This window comes from Tympanuchus pallidicinctus, unplaced genomic scaffold (assembly GCF_026119805.1).
Source record: "Tympanuchus pallidicinctus isolate F22 unplaced genomic scaffold, pur_lepc_1.0 scaffold35, whole genome shotgun sequence".
Classification (NCBI taxonomy): Eukaryota; Metazoa; Chordata; class Aves; order Galliformes; family Phasianidae; genus Tympanuchus; species Tympanuchus pallidicinctus.
In genome coordinates, this window is record NW_026294753.1 from 1,739,922 (window position 1) to 1,766,081 (window position 26,160).

General features: G+C 46.7%; 2 protein-coding genes across 3 annotated transcripts in view; both read right to left on the reverse strand.

The window, feature by feature from the left end:
* Positions 1 to 9,123, reverse strand: part of KDM1A (lysine demethylase 1A) — a 29,706-nt gene extending 20,583 nt beyond the window's left edge. Inside the window, exons 1-3 of one of the 2 annotated variants that reach the window (XM_052699178.1) lie at positions 8,791 to 9,123; positions 6,046 to 6,211; positions 1,396 to 1,455 (exon numbers count right to left, since the gene is read on the reverse strand). In XM_052699178.1, the coding sequence (XP_052555138.1) occupies positions 1,396 to 1,455; positions 6,046 to 6,211; positions 8,791 to 9,063 (499 nt within the window). In that variant the 5' untranslated portion in view covers positions 9,064 to 9,123. The remainder of the gene's footprint in view (positions 1 to 1,395; positions 1,456 to 6,045; positions 6,212 to 8,790) is intronic. The other variant, XM_052699179.1, reaches the window with a different exon arrangement.
* A 1,291-nt stretch (positions 9,124 to 10,414) lies between these two features.
* Positions 10,415 to 25,001, reverse strand: ZMPSTE24 (zinc metallopeptidase STE24). The gene is made up of 10 exons (XM_052699208.1): positions 24,852 to 25,001; positions 22,662 to 22,808; positions 21,947 to 22,033; positions 20,167 to 20,283; positions 17,274 to 17,426; positions 16,039 to 16,180; positions 14,630 to 14,790; positions 13,850 to 13,954; positions 12,023 to 12,166; positions 10,415 to 11,695 (listed from the first exon to the last, which is right to left on the reverse strand). Exons 1-10 carry the CDS (start codon positions 24,966 to 24,968, stop codon positions 11,471 to 11,473), a joined length of 1,398 nt encoding a protein of 465 aa, XP_052555168.1. The 5' UTR covers positions 24,969 to 25,001; the 3' UTR covers positions 10,415 to 11,470.
* Between the last annotated feature and the right edge of the window lie 1,159 nt (positions 25,002 to 26,160).

Below are 26,160 nucleotides of genomic sequence, written 5' to 3' on the forward strand. Positions count from 1 at the left end.
ACATCACAATTTAGAAACAGCTAAGGTACTGCTGGTGAAGTGATACGTTTGGTTGGTTTTTTTGGTTTTGGTTTTTGTTTTGAGTCAACCATCCGATCTTCAACAAATGAAACATCCTTGAGTTTCCTTTGGCAGTGACACAGCTCAAAGATAAATCACCCTGCTGTATTATTTCACGTGGTAAAGGAAATAGAAACTCAGAACTGCTCATTGCTCTCCCTGGGGCACTTCTCACAGAATGCAGACATGTCTCCTCCTCGACTGCTATCTCCTCTTCACACACATTCCCAGGCACACACCACTTCCTGGCATTCTTATCAGCGACCCAACGTGCCCAGGTTTCAATTATCTTTATCCCCACAGAAGGGATGCTGCTCATTTAAAGACTTACTGACACATCTGCAGATGAACGACACTCCAAAGGGAAGTCACTTGGTTAAGGGGTCAGCCCACTGCTACAGCACACCCTCGAGCATGTATGTAATGCAAATCATGCAGAACTTCCCCACACTCAATGCCTACCTCAGTAAGCAATGCATCCTCCAGTCCACAGTCTATAACATTCAGAAACTCTGCAGGAGTGGTATAAAGCAAAACACAGCTACGCTTCTTTGTACAGAAACAGCAAGGATGCACGCTCAGACAAACATCCTGAATTTGTATTTGCTTCAAAGAGCAACGTGAAGGTCCAGAATAAGGTTCTGGAGCCTTTGACTCCATGGCTCACAACCCTAATCCTCACACCTCACGTGAGGGTGAAAGCTGCAGAGTCAGAGGAAGATTTTCGGTAGCACTCAAAGGACTCAAAGTGAAGACACCAATTCTGTGAATTAAACAGCAAATGCATGCTGCTGGCATCAGTGCTTGGACCAGATGTTGAGTGCAACCAGCCACCATGTCCACTGAAAAGCAGACTCCTGATGTCCACAACAGATGGATCTCCTGGGCTAACCACTGGGACACATCTCAAACTCAACCCCTTAAAAAAAAAAATAAGAGACAAAAAAGACACGCTATGTTTCTTCAGCAAATGAGATAAAGGTCCACTCGTGCTGAAGCCCAGGGCTTCCCATGCCATTTTAACTGGGAAAAACTGTCTACATAAGAATGATCTTCCTGCATTTTTGGACTCCTCTGAACATGGAGAGGAAAGGAGGGATGAGAGATCGGCCTGAGACATTTCAACATAGGTTAGTGTCCTTTTCTGGAGGTGGTACAGACCTCAAGTGCTGTTTGGAAATACCCTTCACTTTCTTTTTTTAGACAAGCAGGTGGGTACACAACTCCTGCACCTCGCTACGTTTGGGACACCCACACCCATGCGCACTTGCAAGCATCGCTCCCTAGCTTGGCGGCTCTTGCTCCTAAGTGGCAAGCATCAAACGCCACCCTCACCTGATGCTTGGCCGTCTCCATACCCTCCAGAATTGTCGTCTTGAAGTCCTCCTGCTTGCCCTGTGGAAGGAAAGAGGAGAACTCAGGGACCTTACTCCATAAGTTAAACCATACTGGACATAAAGGCCCGGCAGTTGGCGCTGTAGGTATTAAATGTCACCAACTAACTAAACCCATTTTCTGAGAATCCCATCTCCTGGAACTTAGGTCCAGGGGCACCAAACTCTGTGGTCTTCTAAGATGTTATCTGTGTTACTGGATCCTTTACATCAGACTTGCTTGGGAAATAAAGAAGCACACAGTATGTAGCATTCCTAGTAGCTAAATACTTATGACCAACTTCATTAATGGCTAGGATTCGAATAATAAGATTACACTTCTTACTGCCAAGATCTGGTAGATGGATAGCATCAGAACCTTAAGAATTTGATAATCTTGCCCTTGAGACTCCTGAGCCTCCTCATACACAAGGGGATAGTTCAAACCATTCCTGAACCTCTTAGTTTGAACCTACAGTTCAAACCTCTAATTTGAACCTCTTCTTTTAGAGAGAGCCTCCTTTTTGTGCCGTAAGCCTTTCCTTGAAGGCTGATGCAAGGAACTTTATGTGAAAGCTTCAAAACAATTATCTTGGCTTCAGAGCCCCGATACACCAACAGTGCTGTAACAAACTAACCAACCTCTGAAGCCAAGCACATGCCAGTACTGCTGAACCACAGATTGCCAACATCACCAATATCCACCACTGACAGACAGCAACCTGTCAATGGAGCCAAAGCTGGAAATATGAGGAAAGTAGAAGCACTCATCTGAAAGACTGGAAGAAGTTTCAAAATTACATTAGGACAAAATTACACAGAACAGGACTACACTCCAACAGAGTATTTCTAAAATAGAGATGAGTACAGCTGCAGTGTCTACAGGAACCAAGCCAGTATCAGCTACCTTCCTACAAGCTGCTCACCTTCATAGGAGAAGCCAGCTCCAAGTCCAACTCATAAGCAATCTTCGAATATTGGTCTAAAATCATCACCTCTGGAGAACAGGAAAACACAGCAGGACTGCTGAGCACTGCTGGGCTACAAACACCTGTATGAATGCTGCTTCAAGGCAAGTGTTCAGCAGTCAGCAAGCCAGGTGTTCTCTGCAGCCCAAACACACCTCCACTGACTCATATGGAATGGGCACGTCCTACAGTTTAAGGATTTCATTGGAGTTAATGAACCAAATGTTCTCATATTTTGATAATCCAGATGAATACCTACTTTGCCATAACACTGAATGTCCACAAATAAAACTAAAATAGTTACAATAACTAAAAGTCTCGTCACAACTCAGGAATTCCTCACTCAATTTCAATACTGGTCTCCCAATCTTAATTAGCTTTAGAAGGACTGCCTGTCGTACTGCTCAACACGGCTCTGACACAAGAAGCACATTTTCACGCAGTCACAGCAGTGGAGAAAAAGTCCTTTTATATCATCAGTCCACTAACAGGAAAGTTCAGAGACAAACGTTTGTGTTCTGACTGAAGTCCCAGTTTGGGATTTTCTGGACAAACCCATCTGCAGTAGCAGGAGAGAATTCCTGACTTCACTTGCATCGTAAGTACTTTATTTTGCAGGGAGCATATTCCAACATTACAGGACCTGCTGCCACGCTAGGAAGAGAATGTAACAAGTCAAACATCAACATTTGGAATGTATCAAAAGCCATAAATTTGCACTTGAAAGTTACACCTGTAAAGGAATTAGAAAGATGCTGGCATCAGCCTGCAGCACCCACTGTCCCTGAGTTAGCATGGACACTGAACAGAGGGAATGAAACTGCTCTTGGTTGCAGTACAAAAAAAGACAGTATTTTCTTGGTGTTACTAACAGCTAAATCATTTTTAATATTAGGTCACTAAGCTTATTACTTGCTTTGATGCAATTCTAAGCACTGTGCAGAGTCTACATAGAGCAATAGTGAAACAAGGCACGCTAGGGCTCAGATTCTCCCTCCTTCCCAGTGAGAAAGTCAGATCCCAGCTGTAAGGAACAAAGCAGAGAGCAAACTGCTGATCCACCCAGCAAACTACTGCACTTGAACACCAATTGTGCAGGAGCAGAGTGCTGAGCTGGGTAAGGCAACAGCAGAACAGAGTGGGAGCTGAACAGGAATAAGGTCTGCAAAGAAACCTACTTCAAAAACCTCATCCGATGCTTTAAAATATTGAATAGCAGCAAAGGATGGCCAAAAATGAGCACTGAGCTGGATGAGGAAAACAGGTAATTTGGATGAAAAGGCAGAGAGAGCACTGCTAAGTCTGACTATTCATTTCACAGAAATGAGGACTGCACTGAATTGCACCACTTTTTATGAAGTAGCAGCCAGGCATGAGAACACTGCCAAGTGAGAATGCAGCAGAGCTTACAAGGCAGGAGCACATAAAGGAGATTCAGGAAGGTATAAAGATGAACATTTGATTTGGTGAAGGCCAACAAAAATGACCCCTACAGGGCAAAAACAAAAGCAGCAAGGTCCTGAATGCCAAAAGGGAGAGTGGCAAACAGGAACTCAAACATCATCCAGCACTGAAAATTAATTGGGGAATTCTGTACTGTCAAACTATTTCTTCAAATAAAGAGAAGCAGACATTTTAAGAGAATAATCTTCTGTTAATGATGAAATACTGCTGTAGCATGCAGCAACTTTCAGACTTGTACACCACAACACCTCAAGTTCCCCACAGCTGAACACGTCAATGGAACCCAGCCCAAATTAAAGTAACATTTCACTATGACCTGAAGTGCCACGTTTCATATCCTTTTAACATCACCTTCCTATCATTTCAGAGCAATGAAATGCCTGCTGTTACTTTTACACTTCTGTAAGACTGTAGGCTTTTCTATGCAAAAAGCAACCATCTCAAACACTCCACACATGAAGGAAGCCAAGGTCTGCACTGCCAGCAAACAGACAGTAACATGAAAACTAACTTCCATACCTTCCCTAATTTTCATCATGTAATCCTGTGCTACCACGGATGTCCTACATTGCATTTCTGACCAAAATACTGTATTTTTGCTTTGAAGAAGAGGCAGAGAGAACAGCTCAGCCACCAGCACTGCACCTACATGAGAACACACAGTGGACTCCACTCCTCTTCCTATCAGTGGTGTTTGAATAACAAGGTTCAGAAAACTTCGACAGCCAACATAGACAAGTTGATGCTCTGGTGCCTGTGCTTCAGCAAATGAAGACAAGGACAGAAAGAGCCACTGATGTGCACACCTTCAGACCCTTTAAAAACACAGCAAGCCCAATTAGGAAGTGACAGCTGGAACGCTCTGCCTCCTTCCACCTGCTGACCCTACACCACACTATCACACACCCCAGCAGGATTTCTGGGAAGAATGTCATGACCTGAGCAGACACAGCCTGCTGGAAAACTGCTTTTAGCTGAGAGACTGAACACAGAATGAGTGCTGGTGCACAGAACCACCAGCCTGCTGCTGCCTCTGCTTCTCCATTTCCTACTTCACATTGATTCTGTCTTAAACCAAACTCAACATTTCAACTATTCTAGGCAGAAAATGGCACATGAGGAGTACACAGAAATTGTTTTAATATAGTATCTCAAGAATTAGAACCAAAGTCTCAGCTATATTAAATAGTACATCTCATATCTGCTCAGTTGCACCGACTGTAAGTCCATTTTTTTTGATAGACCAGCTACAATGAGCATGGGGAGCTTTTTTCATCATCGCAAATATTGCAGTCATGCACATGAGTTGCAGCATTCCTGCATCTGGAGAGAGACTGCAGGGCAATTTCTAACAGCTAAAACGCAATGCTGGCCTTTAATGCATTTCCTGACACGGTGAGTATCCTGAAACTGACATTTCTGCATGCGCAGATCTGGCTGCCAAAAAGAAGAGCAGCAGAGAAGGTGGCTAACAGTTATTCATGTCAGTGACTGAAACCCCTACGTTTCAGTTATTGTCTAAAATCACCAAGCACGACGAGCTGTGAGCTCTCCAAAATGTGATTTTGTGGGTACTGCAGTGATACACCAACATCAGACGAAGCAGTGGCAGCTGTAAATTCAGTGTAAAGAATGGGAAGGGTACTGCTAAACCCGTGATCCTCAGTAGCTGCTCCATGAGGAATGACCTTCCCAACCCAAGGCAATTCTCCACCTGGCAGAGGAGGGCACTGAAGTTCCAACAAACAGCATCCAGACAGAAATTCAGATCGGATTCATTGCTGAAAGCCATGAGAATCTCTGTGAATTAAGCGGGCTCTCCTGCACAGCAACCCCCCAGTACACCTCACCTCTTCTCTCTCAAATAAGAATGGTGGTACACAAACAGGTATGGCAGCTAAAGGGAGAGCTGCTTCTCCAGTCCATATGCTTCCAAAGATGTGTCAGTAAGGACTACAAGGTTCTGGGATGAGAGGTTTAGCTTAGTTTAGAATTCAATGGATGCACATCTCCACCAGGCTACTCCTGCACATTCTCACCCTCCTTTCCAGCAATCAAACAAGCGCAGAACAATCATTCAAAACCAGACAGGAGTTCTGTGATGCTGCACCTGGCCACCACTTATCTCTGGGAATAAAAGACTTGAACAGTGCTACAGGAGAACGCCTCTCCTCACTCACCAGATGGCTCCTCGGGCTCACTTTCATTCTCTTCTTCTGCAGGAGCAGGTGGAGGTGGAGGTGGCAGCTTCTTCTCTTTCTCAGCTTTAGCGTTTCTCTCTTCTTCAGAGTAATATTCATCTTCTGAGAGATTTGCAAGGCTCTCATCCATCTCTCTATACTCTACCTGCAGAAAGAACAACACACCGTCAACACACGAAGCCATCAAAGTCCCAGTACTAAAACAAACACTGCAAGCAACAGAACCACTTCCAGGCTCACAGAATAGGCCTGAGCCACCTCAGCCAGCGTTACATCTCAGGCATCACACAGGTCTTCAACAGCTCCACAAGTTCCATGTTTTCTCCTGCACAACATAACCTGTCTTCGACACCCAAAAGTAGGAGCTTCCTCCCAATATTTAGCCCAATTTCTGTGTTTCTGTTAAGCCAGCATCATCACTTGACCTCTGCAGCTTACTTCCCTGTCTTCAGCTCCCTGTCAAACTCAGGGATACAAACTGCAAGAGCCCAACCCATAACTGGGATTCATCTGCCCAGTTCTGCACTCCCTGCTGGATTCAAGCACCTCTCCATTCAGACTTCACAGTGCACAAACTTAGAAGGGTTAGAAGTGACCGTGGCACCATTCACACCTGCAAGTTCCCTAGAAACACTATGATCCCTAGAGATAACTGACAGTGCTACAAGTAGTGGCAAGGATAAAATATAATGCAAAACAAAATAACCCACGATAACTGAGAAGAAATATTCCAGTCCCACCTTGCCCCATTCCCAACATTAGGAACGAGGCAGATACAACCCCCACATCTCTTCAGCTGCTCTCCAGCACAAAGAAATATTACCAGCTTCAGAAAAAAGCATGGCCCAACTGAAAGGAACACAGGAACTTCAGGAGAAATAAAAGCATTTTTTCCAAAGTAGGAAAGTTCTGCATACTGCTATTAAATTTCAAAATAGGCAGTCAATAGAAAATGAAGAAGAACACAGCTGGTATCCCCCCAGCACCCTGCAGCTCAGCCCCTGGCACGTGACAACAAAAATAACTGCATTTCTGACCACAGAAAATGAGACGCTTTTCACTTTTACCATCAAAGCTGGGTCATTAAGGAGAGGCATTAATGGCCACAACCCAAAGCAGCACAGGGAGCCCCGCACACAGGCAAGCATACGTTCAGCAGAACACCAACATGCACACTTATTCACTCACTTTCAACTCTTTAAACCCAATTGAGTCCAGCACCATTGGTTTTTACACAGTTGTGTGAATGCAGCACTGTTAGATCTGTTGTGAGCTCCCATCCTAAGGTAACTTGCAGCAATCCCACAGCATCACAGGCGTTTGAAACCAAAAGAAAGCAGTTCTGCCCCAAAGCCCTCTGGCCTCTCCTCCTCCTTCAGCTCCCACAGCATTCAGAGTGCAGTCAAACCCAACAAAAAACATGCTTCTCCCAGACCAGGTGTATTTATTAATCAACCTGGATAACCTCCACTGATTTCACAGCACAAACACAGTGACTCAAGGCAGGTCCACCTGGTAATAGTGGGAAGGAGTTCTGGGAACCCCACATTATATCTTTAGGGAATGGATACTGCTCACACAGAGAAGCATCACCAAAACATACCCCAAACGGTGCAGCAATTCCTACCTGTTAACAAAGCAAGTAAAACCCTCTGAGCTGCATCAGAGTGACCCTATTTGACAGTTCTTATATACAAAGGGTTGGTGCTGCTTTCAGGGCACAGCCACACAGTACACCACACAGCTCAGGGTCCCCAGAGATCCTGTCAGCTTCCATCTCAAATCCCCTCAGCATTACACACCCCTATGAGCTCCACAATCTTCCACAATGAGGTTTCCAAGTGTAAGTGATTTATAAAGAGTGCAGGTTGCAGTTATTGGCAGCTGCTGGAGACTCTTACACCTCACAGCCTAATATCACTGTCATTAAGGTTGGAAAAGCCCTGTAAGATCATCCAGCCCAACCCCACCCCCACCATGCCCACTGACTGCATCCCTCAGGGCCACAATGATTCTGGAGCACCTGCAGGGACGGTGACCCCACCACCTCCATGAGCAGCTGTGCCAGCACATCACCGCTGTTTCAAAGAAGCAATTGTTCCTAATGCCCAACCTGACCACCCCATGGTGCAACTTGATGCCATCACCTCTCATCCTATCACTGTTACCAAAAGCAGCTGATCTCCACTTGCCACAACCTCCTTTCAGGCACTTATAGAGAGCAATGTGGTCCCCCTGGAGCTCCTCTTCTCCAGAACCATCCCATTCCCTCAGCCGCTCCCCAGCGCTATGCTTCAAACAGACCCCTCACAGCTCATTTTCCTTCTCTGCACACACACTACTCCCTCCACATCTTTCTTGTACTGAAAGGCTCAAGGCTGAGCACAGCACTGCGATGCGGCCCCACCAGCACTAGCACAGAGGGACGGCCACCTCCAGCTGGCTGCACTGCTGCTGACGCAGCCAGGATGCCGTGTGGTTCCCGGGCATCCTGCTGGCTCACGTTTAGTCGAGTGCCCCCAACACCCCTATAGCACCGATCAACCCCCCACGTTCACACAGCAAATCAGGACACACGTAGCACCGCACACGAAACGAACCCCGAGGCCGCCTCCCCCAGATGCCCTGGCAGCCCGACGGCCGCAGCACAGCCCCCGCCTCGCTCATTGGCTCGGGGGAGGAGGCCACCACTGAGCGAGGCTCCGCCCCCCGGCCCGCCCTTACCTTGGCCCGCTTGCGGCGGCTTGTCCGGCGGCCCTCGGGGGTCTCTGCGATGCCGGTGGTTTCGCCGCCGGACGTGGGGGCGGCGGGTGGCTCGGACGCACCTCCCGGGGGCGAGGCCCGAGGCGGCTCCTTCTTACGAGGAGTGCGCTCCCCGGCCCCGCCGCTCTCAGCGGAGGAACCCAGCGCTCCTACAGCAGCCGACGGAGGTACCGGAGCCTCGGGCCCGCCCTCGCCGCCCGCCGCCTCCGCGGCCTTCTTTCCCCCGGCCAGCATCGCCGCTGCCGCTCCGCACAAAGGGACCGCGAGCGCGCACGGCGCCGCCTCCTGACGTCACTTCCGGGGCGCGCGTGCCGGACGCAGCTCGCACGCCGGACGCAGCTCGCGCATGCGCTTCGGTCCCCTCGCGAGAGCGCCTCGGGGCGAGGCGGGAACGGCGCGCGTTGGAGGACATGTTGGGGCGCGAGGGGCGGGATCTGAGAGAGGCGAGGGCAGAGCGAGCGTGGCGCAACTGGGAGCAGCGCTGGACAACGGGAAGGCAACCGATGTCACCTGGCAGGAGTTGTGCAAGGCGGTGCACAACATCCTCATCTCTGAGCTGGAGAGAGACAGATGGCCCCCAGGGCTCCATCTCAGCACCGGTAACCTTCAGCATCTTTACCAGTGGTGTCAATGATGGATGGAGTGCACCCTCAGCTGCTGATGGCACCAAGCCAGGCGGTGCAGTAGAAAGAAGAAATGCCATCCTGAAGGACATGTATCCGTGGACAAGTGGATCCATGTGAACTTGATGAAGTTCAGCAAGGCCAAGTGGAAGGTGCTGCACCTGGGTCTGCACAATCCCAGGTGTGTGTATGGAGTGAGAGAACTGATGGAGAGCAGCCCTGCAGAGGAGGACTGAGGGAGCTGAGGGTATTCAGCTTGGAAAAGGCCCTGGGAGACCTCTTTACAGCCCTGCAGTAATTGAAGGAGGCTTATAAAGAGGAGGAGAGTGACATTTTACATGGTCTGATGGTAATAGGACAAGGAGGAATGATTCTCAACTAAAAGAGAATTAGGTTAGATGTGAGGAGCAAATTCTTTACATGAGGGGCTGCAAGGTGCTGGCACTGCTGCCCAGAACTGTGGGTGCCCCATCTCTGGAGTTGCCCAAGGCCAAGAATGGGGTACAGGGCAGCCCAACCTGGTGAGGGGCACCCAGCCCATGAGAAGGAGCTGGAACTGGATGATCGTTAAGGTCCCTTCACCCACACCATCCTATGATTCAAGTTAACCCTTTTATTTCCAAAAACATTATAGGCTGCTCCTCTAAAACTGTGTCCTAAATCCCTATCTGTAGTTTTGCTTCACGTTCTTTAGTTTATAAATACAAATCATGCATCATCTATTCCTACTGCTCCTAAGGCATCATCATGCCCACCATCTCAGAATTCTCCCAATTCTCCCTGTGACCAAAAAAGCAAATGTAAGCTAATAGCAAAGTGTTGGAGAATGTTCAGGCACTCAAAAGGATCAGATCTTGCTTTGATTTGTTGTCTCTGCACAAAACTGAGAAGAGCATTTCAACTTAGAACATACAGGAAATCAGATTTTTATATAAAGTAATCGCATTCAGTCCACTCTGATGGCACATACAAACCCACATTTAATTTCTATCTTTATTCAAAAGTAAATTCAATTCCACATCTCACCTGTGATGACAGATGCAGAAGCCATTTCTCCAAATACCCCTTTACCCTTCCCCAGCCTATACAAACAAACCGTATCTTGGATTACTTGTATTACAGTGATCACGAGCAATATTTTCTGAGTTCCCACACTGTTTCAGTCAAGTCCATATGAATGAAAAAACCCTCTGCAGACCTCAGAATTAAAGTTCGACATGAACGCGCAGCCTGAGCATCAGACCTCTTCCATATACACAATTAAATTAGGCAAAGATTGACAGAAATGAAGGAACCGAGGTGTGGAAATGCTGTTAACCATTACGCTTACAAGCAAGAGGAGGAAGACCAAAGAACTTACAACTTTCTTTAATGCATGGGTCCTGTCTTCACTTCTCCATCACATTCTTCTGCACCTCCAGAATGGAGGACAGCCCAATCCCCCCTATACCAATACTGAATACAGACTAATCCTCATTTTCAAGGAGGCCATGATTTATTTCTTTGACTCTGACTCAACCGTATTGCCACATTTCAGAGAAACAGCATTTTCCCTTATGACAGACATGGATTTAACTCCAGCAGAAAGGCTCATACCTGCATTAAACTCTTTTTAAACACAGTGACCGGCTAGTATGGTTATGATGTGAGAAATCATAGCATTCAAAACCTCTTCATTGTGAGTGAAGATGGAGACAAAGTTCACAGAACACCAAGAAGGGGAAAAGAATCAAAACCAATGTAAAATTTAAGAAACAGGTGCCTCAAAATATTATATTTTTCTCCCCTTACAAATCTATATGGAGATAAAAGCCAGAGCATAGGAGGCACGGCCTTCACCCAGGACTTTATTCTAAATTGAGTTCCACCACTTTGCTTTTGTTTAAAAATAAAAAGTCAGAATTTAATACTGTTTCAGGATTCTTGGATTTGTCGTGCTGTTAACGTCACACCCGTTTTTAAGAGCTGCTCCTAACTTTGCCTCTGGATGGAAGCGCTGTCTGCCCCACAGGCTGCTGTCACTCTTGCTTTGCTTCTTTCAAGGCTTGCAGTCTTTCTAAAAGGGGTGGATGGGAATAATGCCACATTGAAAAGATCCAGTCAGAAACAGGGAATCCTAAGTTATCTTTGTTTAGTTTGATCAAAGCAGAATATAGGTCTTTAGCCTTTCCAAGTTCCTTGGCAAATGCATCTGCTTGAAACTCAAATCGTCGGCTCAATACAGTCAAGCAAAAGGAGAGAATCTGTGGAGAGAAACACGTTATAATTACCTAAAAATTCAACCATCTGCACTTTCTTTACACTGTCAGTGAACAGACACTGCTGTACCTTCCTTCCCCCATCCTACACATCACTGTGGCTGTAGATTGAGCTCACTAAGATTTGTCCAGGCCATACCCACAACTGGGAGTCTTACATGGAGCAGTAACGATCTTTATGAAACAGGAATAGCAGAGCTACTACAAACTTCCAACTTTTCTCCACAGTAATAATACAGTCAACGTAAAATTGTTATTTAAACAGGACAATACTTCAGCACCTGCATCTGAAAAACAAGTTCAAAGCCATACCTCATTGTAAGGTGAAAAAATGAACTGGAAAATAATCATCAAGCCTATCAGGGTCGGCTGAGTCTCGTAGAAGCCAAATGCAGCAAAGAGTTCTTTTCGACCAATCAGAACAGCAAACAAGAAGAAGCAGAGGAAGGAATTCATCTAGAGAAATGTAACAGCATTCTTGATTAAGATGAGCTTTTCATCCAACTCTAATATATGCCCTAAAATATAATTGGTTTGCATATAAGCTCCACAGGAAAGATAAATAGAAATCCAAACAGATTACTTCAGAACTCATATGTGCAGAGGAGCAAGCAGTTGGCTTTCACCAGCTTTCTGAGGGTGCATGCAATTAAAAAACTCATTGTTTTGGTCCAGGGCAACGTGCTCCACGTGTCCCTGCTAGAGCAGGGCGTTGGGTCCGATGGCCTCTGGAGTCCCTTCCAACCTCATCCACTTTGTGACTTCGTGTTATTTTCTGTCAGTGACCTAAAAAGATGCCTCAGGTAGCGAAGGAAGACAAAAAGGCAACACAACAAGAGGAGGAAACACTGAAGACAATCTATTTCCTTGGATTTAACTGTGGGTTCCAACATGTTTAAAGATAAACCATGTGTGTGCACATCACTCAAAGCAGTATCTGCTGTTTGTTCCATCATACACCTGCTCCTAGCAACAACGTTTGTTTCCATCTAATCCAATATGTGCCCACTGCTTGGTAGGTTGTCCAGAAGCAGCTCCCTGCTTTACCATGGTGTGCAGGGAACTGCTTAGTGCCTTTTCCATTCCTGCAAACAGCTTTTTTTAGAGTAATGTGGAATGTGGCAAATAACACTCACAGTTCAAACACACAGGACAGGAGAGAGATAGTGGCAATAAAAATCAACATAAGAAATAAAACATTGCAGAAAAATTGGTGAAAATTTCAAGAAGTGAAGGTAAAGCTTCCTTCAAAGTTTATTACAGCAAAATTATATCTAAATAGTGGCAAAAACATCACAGTCATTACTTTATCATCAGTAGGGATCGACACCAACATCAAAAGTTGGAATATAATTGCATTAATCAAAGTAGAAAGAATGTCACTGGAGGGTTTAGTGTCATGAATAAGAAAAACATAGCATGGAATCAGAGAGATTGTCTTAAGCAGTGATGTGACCTGAAAAAATAAAATCATTAATAGCTCTAGAGGAAAAAAAAAAACAAGAGAATAAAATTCCTGCACTCATCAACAGGAGAAAAGAAAAGAAAAAAGTTGGGAATTTGAAAAGATGGGTGCGTGATAATTGGAAAAAGTTAGATTACACCATGATAGACTTGATAATAATTAACGTAGAGTACATAGCTGTGAACTGGAAACCAAAACATCTGAAATTAGGAAGTAAGATACTTGGGGAAGGAATTCCCTTACACTGAGCTACAACGAGAGGCACATGCATGAATAAATGGACCATCGGGCTCCTTTCATTCCAACGTGAAGTTGCCCAACCTCCAGAGATTGCTTTGCTACTAAATCCCGGTTTGGGCACACAACAAGAATTGCAAATAATGTTATTTACCAATAAGCAACGCACAAGGCAGGACAAAACAAGTAAATAAAATAGAAATACCCTCTGAGTCAGATTTCGTAACTGGCAATCATGTTCCTCTGTTCTTCTGCAAGGAGCAAGAGCAATTCTCTGGTTCATGCTACCCACCAACCAGGTGGGGCAAGGAAGGGACAGGAGGGCACCGCAAGCTCAGTAAAGATACAAAAATGAAAACAAAAGGGGAAAAAAAAAAGAACAACAACTGGAAACAAGAACTTGAAACAATCACCACCACCAGTTTGTCATGACTTACCTGGCTGATAATAATGTTTTTGACAGTGTGACCCAGCTTCCAGTGACCCAATTCATGACCAAGGACAGCCAGAACTTCTTCATTCTTACATCCTTGCTTTTTATTCTGAGGGAAGAAAGTCAAACTGAGCACAGCTGAACATATTTTTCACTTATTGTTCTCTTAAGTCACTTAAGTTTCCCAAGACCAGCACTGCTATGCTCTTCCATTCTACCAACACATACAAGTTCTTAGTGAGGCTTTTTCAAGATGATATTCAGAAAATACGAAGTTGTGAGTTCAACAGTCTTTCTACCATGAAGCAGCAATGTCTCATTTCTATCTGTGCAAACATTTCTCAGCAGACCTGGAACAATGCTGGAAAATCTCCCAAACTCTCTCCAAAGCACCAAAGCTCTTGCCTGCAGTAAGAGGCACTCCTATGATGCACTGATAAGCAAAAGCACTCCCTTCAAAGGGAAGCTTACCTCCAGCAGTCCCAAGAGTAGAGACAAAAGCTAAAAACCCAAACAGGTCCCTCATTCCATCAGTTGCATTTGTTACGTGCAGGAAAATGTTTGCTAACGGCCCTGTGGACTTCTGAAGTCTCTGGTTATTGGCACCCACACACTGCCAACCCCAGAAATTCCACTTCGTAACCATTCAGGGATACTTTGATGATGGAATTTGGGATTTCAGCATCCCACTCAGGACCCTTAGAACACAAGGGATAATCTCACCAGGAAGTAAACACAAATAACAGAATGAAAGACATTGGGAGGGTAGGGAAGCATAACTCACTTTTGTTTTAGACTTTGTTTCTTCATTCTCACCCTCTTCTCCTTCTACTGGTTCTTTGTTCAATGCAGAATAATCTTCCAGGAGCGTGTCAAACAGCACTATCCTCTTATTCTTGAAGAATCCATAGAAGTAAGCATTGCTGTGAGAAGAACGCTTAGAACCTGGCAGGGAAGAACGAACATTAGAGACCACAGTTCAGATAATCCTGCTCATCAAAGCTTATACATAAAATCTTAGACAGAATGGATGCTTTCAAAGGAATTGCCAAAGTCCTGATACAACACAGACACACTCAAGCAAATCATTCCATGGGCTGAAGTGCATTTTAAGTAGAATTTATCTCTTTTACTGACTGCAATAGAGAAATAACATTTTTCATTGTTAAAACAAACAAACAAACAAACAAACAAAAAAACCAGCCAAGTGAAGATCTGCTATCCAAAAAAGAGAAAACAATGTCTATTGTAATTTCAGGTTCAGAGTGGAAAAAGAATTCTGCAAAGAACTTGTGCTGCTCCCCCAGCAAAGTCCTGTCATGGATTCATTCGGAATTGTCTGGAAGTGACAGAAAGGACTACTCACAATTCTGAAGCTGTAGGAGCAGATAAAGAAAGAAGATGAAGAGATGCAGTCCCTTACAATTGTTTGAAATAGGCAAGTTTTTAGTTATTTTCATCTAAATCACCTGAATGGTGGACCTACAGGCTCTTTCTATCACTGATAGAATTTAGGCCAGTAAAATCATCTCTTTCCATAGAACAGACTGCTTCAGTTGATCCCAGTAAGTTGTCAAGGTCAAAGGAACTGTTCAATTTGTCTATTTTTTTTGCCTACAGACAGGAGCCATTGCAAATCCAGACTGAATAAGGGCTCCATGGGAGAAGAGGTGGAATTTGGCTCATTTTATTCCAGCAACAGATAAGGTACTTCAGGCTGAAGGCACGCTCCCACTGTGTGTTCATCAGCTGCATCAACTCCTCAGGGCATAGGATATCCATTGTCTCATTGCCCAAGGTACAAACATGGCAACTTCAGCACTCAACCATGACAGATGGGCAGAGGAAGAGGCTGCTCAGAGCACGAGGCCTCAGCATCCAGTCCCTCTGCATCAAGGAAATCCCATGAGCAGCTACAAGGCAGCAATGTCTTTTGGCAACACATGTCAACCTCTATGAAAGCATTTGCAGGGAAGGAACCTTTGTAACCAAGCTGTTACTGAACGAACCCTGAAATTAACAGACTTTGTCGCACATCACCAATTATTGGTTATGAACTTGAGAGAGCCAAGACACAGTGCAGTGAAATGCTGGAAAGAAGACATCCGTAGAGCAGAGTCCAGATCAGCAGGGGCTCAATGCTTTAGGATGCCAGGAAAGAAGACAGAAAACCCACAGATTTCAAACTCTCACCTTCAACAACATACACCTTCGTCAATGGGAAGTCAATGCTCTTTGCCATGACTTCAATTTGCTGCTTGAGCTCTCCCTCAGGAAGTGGAATGAATTTATCAAACAAAGGAGCAATGTAGTCTGCATAGATGGTAACGAGCACCTGAAAAAAGCCAAAATTGTGTTTAGTATTAATTACAGGCTAAGGAACTGATGGTCTTTATCACAAAACCTTGCTGTGACGTACCATATCTCTTCCCATTGGTACCAGATGCAGACTGAGCAAGAAGGCCAGGGCTGGAGCAACACTCTGGCAGAAAGAAAAGCTGAACTTCTTTCCCTTGCTCTCTGGACCTACAAAGCTTTCTTTCTTTCTTTCTTTTTTTTCCCCTTTTTTTCTTTTAAGAAAAGGACAGGACTGGGAGAAAGTTTAAGTTCTAGTTAGAGGAAAGGGACAAAGAGTGTGGGCATGGGCTTAACCCTCAGGAAGAGGGGAGAGAGAAGGGGGAGGTGGGAGAAGAGGGAAACACAAAGAAAAAATCCTGAAAGATCTTCTAGCAGTATTTGTGAGCTAGACTCACCGCTTCAGCAGGGCACTGCTGCTACTATACTGTGTCACCATGGAGCTCCACATCAAACATGAAATCATTTTAATGGATACAAAAGGATCCTTCAGTTACCAATTCAGTCTATAAAAGCAGATATACCAGCAGGGCAAGAAATGGAAACCTGTTAATTGTCTCAGTGCAAAGTAAAACAACTGCAAATTGGTGTTTCGTTATGTGGAAAAGAAGCCCTGTGGGAATATTACTGACCAAGGACATTTTGTCCTGTCTTGTTAAACCAGTGGTCATTGGCTTGGCTCCCTTTCTATAGGTACAAAAAAAGAAAAAACAGAATCATAGAACCACCAAGATTGGAAAAGACCTCTAAGAGCATCCAGTCCAACCATCCTATCGTTGTGGAGCATTTTAATTCCAGTACCTGTTCTAAAGTTTTTTGAATGTTTATTTTCCGCTGAACCAATGCAAAATAAATCAAATCTAAAACATCAAATTAGCATGGGCAATTAATATGAGCTATTACTCCTGAACAGGTGCAGTGAGAACATGACAAAATATTTATTAAACACTGCAGGCACCAAAACTCCCAGGAGATGCAGATTCTTTCCTATGTTCCTTTCAGTTATGTATTATGTACAGGTCAGCACACCAAGCCATGTATGTGGAAGAACCCAAACATGCCCTCGTACTCACCAAGGACACAACTAATGTGAAGAGCCAGGCGTAGATGAAGAAGTAGTCTCCCCCTATTTTAATAATATAAAGCAGAAGGGATGTCACTGGCAACAGAATGCACTGTGTCACGATAAACTTCTTGATGGCATCCTTAAAAAAAAATCCCAGTGTCTGCAAAGGAAGGACAGCAGTGACATTTACAGTGTAAACACCAATGGGCCTCAGCAGTCAGTGAACTGATCCTTACACTGGACAAGCAGAAGCAAAATAAGACAAGTCATGAGACAACCAAGAGGCAATAACAATGTGTGGTAAGGAGAGCAGTCAGTTATAAAGGGTGGAAGAACTTCTTCAGCTCTGCTCGTAGCAGCTGTGGCTCCACATATCTACCTGGACTTGAGGCCCATGTGGCTGCACAGTTTGTTAGCAGGACCTGACCCAAACCTGAATTTTCTGGCATATACGTCCTTCACCACAGAAGAAAAGGAGAACGTTAAGTTTATCTGTCTCTTAATTCATTTACCAATCAGTATTCCAGATATGGTGGAGTTTTAGAGAAATGGGAAGTGGAAAGAAACAAAGTTACGTAGGATATTTTGTCTTTGAGCAGTTGCCTCAATTCATCTCAACTCAGTCAGCAAGCTGATTGTCTGACCTGGAAAAGGGACAGAAGTCCTCCTGAAGACTTGTAGGTAGCAGCTGGGCCTTTTACCCCTATCAGAATTAGAATAACTTTATCAGGATGGATGTTTCATAGATGCTTAAAGGATGCTTCAAAGACCTCTACTTGAATCAAACTTCACTAGTGATTCTGCAGTGCAGTTACACTCCCAGCTAGCTCTGTCAGAAAATGTTCTTTCAGTACTTACAGCTATCTGCAAGGCACAGAAGTGAAGGGTTTATTATGTACAGATCCTTTCCAACAAGGCATTAAAAGCCCCATACTGTGTTAAAGATATGGAACTCGTCTGGAAAGAAAAAAAAAAACAAAAACCTGGTGAAACAACTTGGGGCAATAGCTTGGATAGATTTCAACTCTCTCTTTAATGCCAGCACTGTGATATAGGAGGAACAGAGCTATCCATTTTTATGGTGCTTTCTGACTTTGCTCCATCTCTTCTGACCTTTCCAAGGCAGGTGTAAACTCAAGAGAAACCCTCATTTCCACCACATCATTCTCATGGAAGAGTCAGCCTGAAGATCAGTTGCAAAGTGCCAGGTGTGAATCTGGCTCATTCACTCAAGGAGCCAGACCAGTAGGTCTGAAATGAATGGCAGAGAATCAGTGTTTGTAAGACAGCTGCTATAACAGACTGGATTTGAGCCAGACTTGGCATTCAGTTCTGGCATGAGGACCATTATGGAGAAAAAAAGACGTAAGGAAAGGCAGCTCAATCCTCCTCACCCTCACTAAAGCATTCAGAGAAACGACAGAGCTTCTGTGAGCTGTCTCAAGGCAGTTTTAAAGAGCTGCTAAGGTCAGGTTTTGGCCCTCTGCTTCCCTACAGACAAAGGGTCTGATCAGTGCTGTGAGCCTACCATGCACTCTGCAAGGTTACTGGTATTTAAGTGATAGATATTTACATGCAGATATTTAAGTGAAGCTGTCCATCCATCAGCTGGTCCCCAGTTTGCTCTACCTTTACTACATCACAGCTCCTAGTTTTGACAGTCGTAGGACTTTTGTGTTCCTGAAACAACAAGCTTGCAGAACTGGAACCAGGATGGTTCCCAATAAGGTAAGAGACAATCCAAGCACAGATCTGATGCAAGTGCAAAGGGCTGACATGAGAGATAATCAAAGAGGCTTTCTGATGGATATTTAAGGATTTTCAATATCAAAGGCATGTCTAAGGCAAGGCCAGGGCGTAAACATACTGCAAGAACTGAGACTTGGTCAGCCTTTACAACCCCTGAGGACTGCAGAATAGAAGGGACAGAGAGAGAACAAATCGAGTACATTGCACAGATATTCTGGTTTGGCATTTGCCAGAAGAAAAACTCCTCGTGCTCTGGAAACACAGGGACATTCACCCTTCCCTCAACAGGAGCTCCCTATTAAGTCTGCAGAAGAGAAGGGAACCTCTAGTTCTCTAATTCCGATTCACTCAGATACAAACGACCACCTACATCAACACTCTGAGAATGAGTACTTCCTTATTAGTATGAAAAAGAGAAGAAAAACATTTTTAAAAGATGCACGTTTCCCAGCTTTGCTAAAGCAACGTTTTCAGGACAGGTTTTCATGTCCAGCAAGAGCTCAACGGAGCACAAAAGAGTTCTGAGCTGGTCACAAGCTTAAGTCTCATCCAGAACAATCTTGCTTCCCACACACTGGAGTAGCAGCTGCCATTGGCGCAGTTTCAGAAGATACACATGCAGCTGTCAAGGAAAAACTGTAGTGACAGTTTTCAAAGTTGAGCTTCCCCAGAAAGAAAACAGTACAACACTGCAGAATAGAGGTGACAACGCTGGGAGCAGCACTGCACTGGGTTTATGAGGCAAAGTTCTGGGAGGACTTGTGCTTGGTGCAAGCAGAGCACAGCACGGCCCCGTGTCAGCTCAGGGCAGCCCCAGCTGCTCCAACAGGGCTCAGCTGCTGCCAGAGCTGAGCTGCCACGTAATGCCAGGGTGCTCTGGGAGAGCAACAGCAGATGGGAGACAGGAGGGAGAAACTGAATGAATCAGGTAGATGCTACAGGCAGCACAGAGAAGGAGGGCAGGAGCTGCTCCAGGCACAGAGCAGCAGTTCCCTGCAGTCCAGGAGAGGCTGGAGGAGCAGGCTGGCCCCCTGCAGCCTGGAGGCACGACACAGGGCAGATCTTCACCTCAGAAAATACCTCATCCCACTCAACCTACCAAAGCTTTGGAAGATGTTAGGTCAGTACACAGGTTGCTCACTATACAATACCTGCTGATTGAAGCCGTGTTTCTCTTCTATGACAAAAGTGTTGTATAAACTCCACGGGAGACCAGTCAGGGCACTGAACAGCGTGGCGAGCAGCAGGAACACCAACGACTGAACGATCTGAAAGCAAAACAAAAGAGCTGATCTTCACTGACCTATACTGATTAACATTCCTGCTGTCAAAAAGGATTCCATGTCAGTAGTGTAACTGAATCTGGTTAGAAGCTAAAGCTAGATGCATTCACAGAAACAGCATTTCTGAGTGTTAGATTACTGACTGCTGGAGCAGCCTCCCTTACACCAAAGCAAACTGTTTTCATAAAGGATCTGGTGGTTGATGCTTTGATGCCTGAAAACTTTGAGATTGTGTTCAGCAGTAGACCCAGCTAATTGTGAGAACAGCCCTTTCTAACCTTAGCTTCTAGCACATACAGAGATGGATGCTCCCCCACACTCACACTGCTGCTGCGGTGTGTAGGCACTGCTCAGAACTTCTTCAGAATACAAACCAGGATGTCATCACGTATCTCAGACATCTCATGGAGCAGCTGGAGATAAGAGAGGCCACTACTCAGGTCTGCTTAGAAAGGAAACTTTTTACCACTGACTTCTGAGTAGAACAGAGGTCGACTGTCCAAAAAGCAATAGCTTTAAATCTCAGAAGTTATTTATGTGCCTTCTGCAGAACTTTTGGAGTAGAGGAGTAATGAATCCATAATGACTATAAACTATTTATTCTGGGGAAATCTCACCATGTAATTTAAAGAAAAACACCTTAGACAAAACTGGCAGGACCACCTCCCTGTGATCATATGGCTTTCAAGTGGTTTTTATGATGGTAGAGAGAGGTTTTCAAGAGATGTGTTTCTATTTGCTCACTCAGGCAGCAGACAGAGGAGATACATCAGAACTGACACAACCTAAGAGTGAAGCAGAGGACACTAAGCTTTCCTTACCCTAAACTGAGGGCACCTGATGATAACCCAGCTATGGGAGCAGAAGGAATGATGGACATTTCCTTTGCACGGGTATATTTATTTTTCCTGCTCCAAGACAAAAATAAAAAAGAAGGCACATTATTTATTTGTGGGGGTCATCTCAATAGAGTACCTTGGGCTTAAGTGATTGAAGCAGGAAAAAGTATGACACCTCAAAGGTGCCATCAGATGCGGGGGTTTTCTTGACACGTCAAATCTTCTCTAGAATGGGAAAGAGTCTGGAACAGAACTCCTCCTTTCTCATTTGGAGGAGAGACTCCAACTCCTCAAGAAAATGGGTGAGAAAGGACATTTCATGCAAAACTGGATGCCTTGGCCATCACACGTCGTCTCTGAGACTCAGCCACTGAAAGTAACCCCACAGGTTCAACCTCCCCCCTCAGTGCTGCTTGTAGGACCCACCGTGGAAGAGCTGGCAGCAATGGCCACTGCTGTGGTGTGACAGCAGGGATGTCTGACACACTCTCCTGTATTTGATATCCCACGCTGTGACAGGCAAAAGCTTTCATCTATCAGAAAGTGGTCCTGAGAGGGGGAACAAAGAACCCCTAAGCCTACACCCCCCTGTGCTGCCATCCTGACACCACAGAACAGCTTTGTTCAAAGTGAGCAGAAGCTTTTTCTGGACTGCTTGAAGGTCCAAACAAAGCCCTGATCAAAACATCTACAATACTTAAAATATAAAAGCCCTTAAGCCCCATCTGCCACCTCAGCTAGCTGAAGGGGCGCTGAGATGTGGGTCACTCCATGTTTAATGCTTTCTGTAGCATTTCAAGACTGCTTACCTCATATTCTGGTCCAAACCCAGCACGGCCTGAAATCTGACCAGACAGATTCCAGAGAAAAGGAATTCCTCCGCAGACGAGAATCATCTGGAAAACAAAAACACAAACCACAGAGCCCACATGAAGCAGGCTGTCACCCTGTGCTGCTATGATTTCAGCATGAGAAGTGACTTCAGAGGATGAATCAGAAGAGTTTTGTAATTAGGTTTTCCCCCTTCTCTTCCCCTGACCTCAGCTCTATCTTTTCCATATACAAAAGCACTCGTTGCCCATTGTAACACTCTTAAGAAGGACCTTTTGGCATTCCTCCTTTTCTCACAGGTTTGTCTTTCCATCTCCTGCTTAATTTGAACCTACAAGTCAAAACAGCTGTAGCCTTTCAAACACAGAGGTTGTATTTGTAATAATTGAAAATCACTCCAATACTCCTTAATTACTTGGAAAGCATAATGGCTCAGCTGTGCCCCAGCGCATAACTATACGGGTTGTAGCTGTGCAGGATTATTCAGCACTGCACAGAGAAATCACTTGCTACCTGAATCATCTTTTCACAAGGCAATACAGCCACAAACAAGAAACACGGAGCCTGAACCATTCAAATTTCAGTCTGATGTGAGGTGCCACAGTGCCAACAGCACAGGATCACCCCAAAGTATTTCACAATTCCTTCACCATGAAAATCACCACCTGATGCTGGAGCAGCTCTGGTACTTACAGTGCCCTCCAGCTCTGAGTACAGCCCTGACCAGAAGCTGAAAGTGCTCTTGTCCAACTGATACAGACGAGATTTTTCAAACGTTTCTGAATCCATGATCTGTCCCAATTCCCACGGCACGTGTGTCGTTGTTCTGTACACCCGTCTCTGAAAAAGAGAAAGAAACTTCAAAATGACTTCCAGTGTTCTGAAGGGGAGAAATAAGACTGAGAGAGGCATCGCATGGCAAATGCTCACCAGCCACCCCAGAAAGGAAAAAAAAAACAAACAAACTGAAAAACTCCACAGGAAACAAATATTCCAAAGTTCTTGTTTTCTGTGATGTTCCAAATCTACAATCAAAGCACAACTGCCAGACCCAGAAACCAAGCTGCTTGCTTACCCATTTCTAACACAAAAAGTTGCTATATAAAGATCACAGAAAGCAATTCTTTCCACGGGGTAAGACTGACGGTGCTGTGATTATGACCAAGCAGAGTTTCAAACCCACCATCACATCCTCTGTGAAATCATCCCTGTGAGTTGGCTGCACACACTGGGTGCGATTTCATTTTCAATCAAGAACTTTTCACTTGTAAATTTCAGAAGTCTGCTCGCCGTTCTTCCATCCATCCTTGCCTCATTTCAATAGTTTTGCTCCTCCTCCAAGGAAAAGCTCCTCAGCTCTGTCACTCATCTCCTTCCTTCAAGCAGAGGATCAGGCTGCAGATCACCCAGCGGCTCACAGCAGCTGCCATTGCTGCTCTCCCCCCTCCGAGATGCAGTTTGCTGTCTTCACAGCAGCCCTCACAGTGCTGCGCTCTGCGTGCGCTGCTGCGATGTGCCAACATGGCATCAAGGTGCACTGTGCCCCTCTCTCTGCCCAAGGGCATGGAGAATGGGGATGCACAGCAAGACAGGAGAGGACACTGCTGGGGCAAGGGGATATCCATAGAATCATCTGAGTTGGATGAGACCTTTAAAGGCCACGTGGTCCAACTCCCCTGCAGTGAGCAGGGACACCCACAGCTCCATCAGCGCTCAGAGCCCCTCCAGCCTCACCTCGGGTGTCTGCAGGGATGGGCACCACCACCTCTCTGGGTAACCCACTCCAGTGCCTCACTGCCCTTAATGTATTCCAATTTATACCCAATGCAGATCTCCTCTCTTTGAAACCATTCCCCCGTCCTATTGCCCTGCTAAAGTCTGTCCCCTTTCTTACAGCCCTTTCAGACACTCACAGACCCGTAGGTCTCCCCGCAGCCTTCCCTTCTCCGGCTGCACAGCCCAGCTCTCAGCCTGGCCTCGCAGGGAGGTGTTCCATCCCTGGGAGCATTTTTGTGGCCCTTCTCTGGATGCTCTCCAGCAGCTCCACGTCTCTCCTGTCCTGAGGACTCCCCATCTGGGCGCAGTGCTGCAGGTGAGCTCTCAGCACACAGCAGAGGGGCAGATCCCCCGCTTTGGATGCAGCCAGGGTACGGTTGGCTGTGAGCTGTCGTGTCCAGCTGCCATCCATCAGTGCCTCCTTTTGGGCAGGGCTGTGCTCCGTCCTTACATCCCCAGCTCATGCTGATGGTGATAGTGTTGCTGTGACCCAGGTGCAGACCTTGCACGTGGATTTATTGAACCTCACGAGCTGGGCGCACCGCTCGTCCTACCCGGTTCCCTCCCGCCGCCATCCCGCACCGCAGGGCACCGCGCTCAGCAATAAGAACTGACGCGGAGGAGGAAGGCAGGACGCTGAGCCGCGGCGCGGAGGCCTTCAGCGCGGCACAGCGCCTTCACCGCACGGCTCGTTTGCAACCGAGAGGAGCGAGCGGGGCAGGACGGCGCACACCGGCACCGAGCGGCACCGAGCGGCACCGAGCGGCACCGAGCGGCACCGAGCGGCACCGAGCGGCACCGAGCGGCACCGAGCGGCACCGAGCGGCACCGAGCGGCACCGAGCGGCACCGAGCGGCACCGAGCGGCACCGAGCGGCACCGAGCGGCACCGAGCGGCACCGAGCGGCACCGAGCGGCACCGAGCGGCACCGAGCGGCACCGAGCGGCACCGAGCGGCACCGAGCGGCACCGAGCGGCACCGCGCCCCGCCCGACCCTCGCCGCGCGCCGGGAAAAAGCCGCGTGAAGGGAAACCAGCTCCGCTCGTTGGGCCGGGCTCTCCCCGCTCCCGCCAGCCCCGGCCTCCGCTCAGACTCAGCCCCGCCGACCTGCCGGTGCGCCAGGAAGGCCTCCCACAGGTACACGGCCCAGGAGAAGAGCAGGACGGAGGAGAAGATGCGCTTCTCGGCGGGCAGCTCTGCCCACAGGTCGCCGGGCAGCGCCATGGCCCCGCGCCGCGCTCGCACTTCCTCCTTCCGCCGCCAGCGCTGCAGCGCCCCCTGCCGGAGCGGAGGAGCAACGCGGGGTGAACCCGGCTCTGCGGCGGAGGCAGCGAACGGAATGAAAGGAAACCCGAGCGCTGAGCGGGGGAAGGGACGGAGCCGGGCTGCCCGCTGGCAGCGCACAGCAAGGCCCAACTAAACGGAAGGAAATCTTGTTTTCACTGCGCAGGACGGGGGATGCGGGGGCACGCGGTGGACACAGCCCTGAATGCTGGCTGAGCAGAAGCTGAGGCTGGTGGGGTGAACAAGGTGTTTTCAGGAGGACTTTTCTGACCAAAATGAATGCAGCACCGTGGGGAGGCTGTCCTCAGAGATTCAGCGAGTGAAGTCCAGACAGCACTGCCCCAAAGCCCTCAGTCCCTTTTCCATCTGCTCCAAAGCCATCGTAGCATTCGATGGACATTTGCTTTCCATGCACCCAGGAAAAGAATCCCGCTGGTGGAACTGCACTTCTTGGGCCTGGCATCAACACACAGCTATTCATCGGGATGATCAGCAGTTAATCATCAGCGCTCTGTTCCAACTTGTGTGAAACGTCTGATGCCGTCCCACGTCACATCCCCGTCTGCAGATCAGAGACGTGGGTTTGGTGCATGGAGCACGGCTGGCTCAGGGCTGGCTGCCCTCGGAGCATTCCCAGCGCCCGGTGGTGGAGTGGGAGCACTGCAACCTGATGTTACCTCACACAGCTCTGAGCTGCCACCCCACCTCCTGCTCAACCCTCCTGGGTTTTCAGTTGGCTCCATTCTAACGTGGTGAATCTTCCTGCCCATCTTTGCCATTCTTTCCTGCTGGTTTCTACTGCTTCTGCTCAGAAATCCCCCTTCCGATTCACGTTTTCCATTCTGCCCAGGATGAACTCCATGCTGGAGGCGGATTACCTTTCCAAACACCACGTTGCTGCTTTGTGCATTTCCCTCCTGCCCCCCAGCTTGCTGCAAAGCCAAGAATTCCAGCATGATTGAAGGAGCAAGGAGTTTCTTAGCAACCTAAAATGCAAAGGAATAGAAACTCGACTCCCACACAGCTTCTTACTGTGACTTTAGCAGAGCTTGAAGGGAATTCACACCCTACTGGATGGATGCAGTTTTCAGTATTGAAGCTAGTTGTGTCCATTCACCCCTACGAGCCCACA

Bases quoted from the DNA above. Each gene is read 5' to 3' on its own strand.
- ZMPSTE24 (XM_052699208.1), bottom strand. From the start codon at position 24,968: ATGGCGCTGCCCGGCGACCTGTGGGCAGAGCTGCCCGCCGAGAAGCGC. The intron at 22,809-24,851 runs GTCGGCGGGGCT...TCTCTTTTTCAG, and splicing joins CCTTCCTGGCGCACCGGCAG to AGACGGGTGTACAGAACAAC. The intron at 17,427-20,166 runs GTATTGTATAGT...CTTCCTTTGCAG, and splicing joins AACACGGCTTCAATCAGCAG to ACACTGGGATTTTTTTTTAA.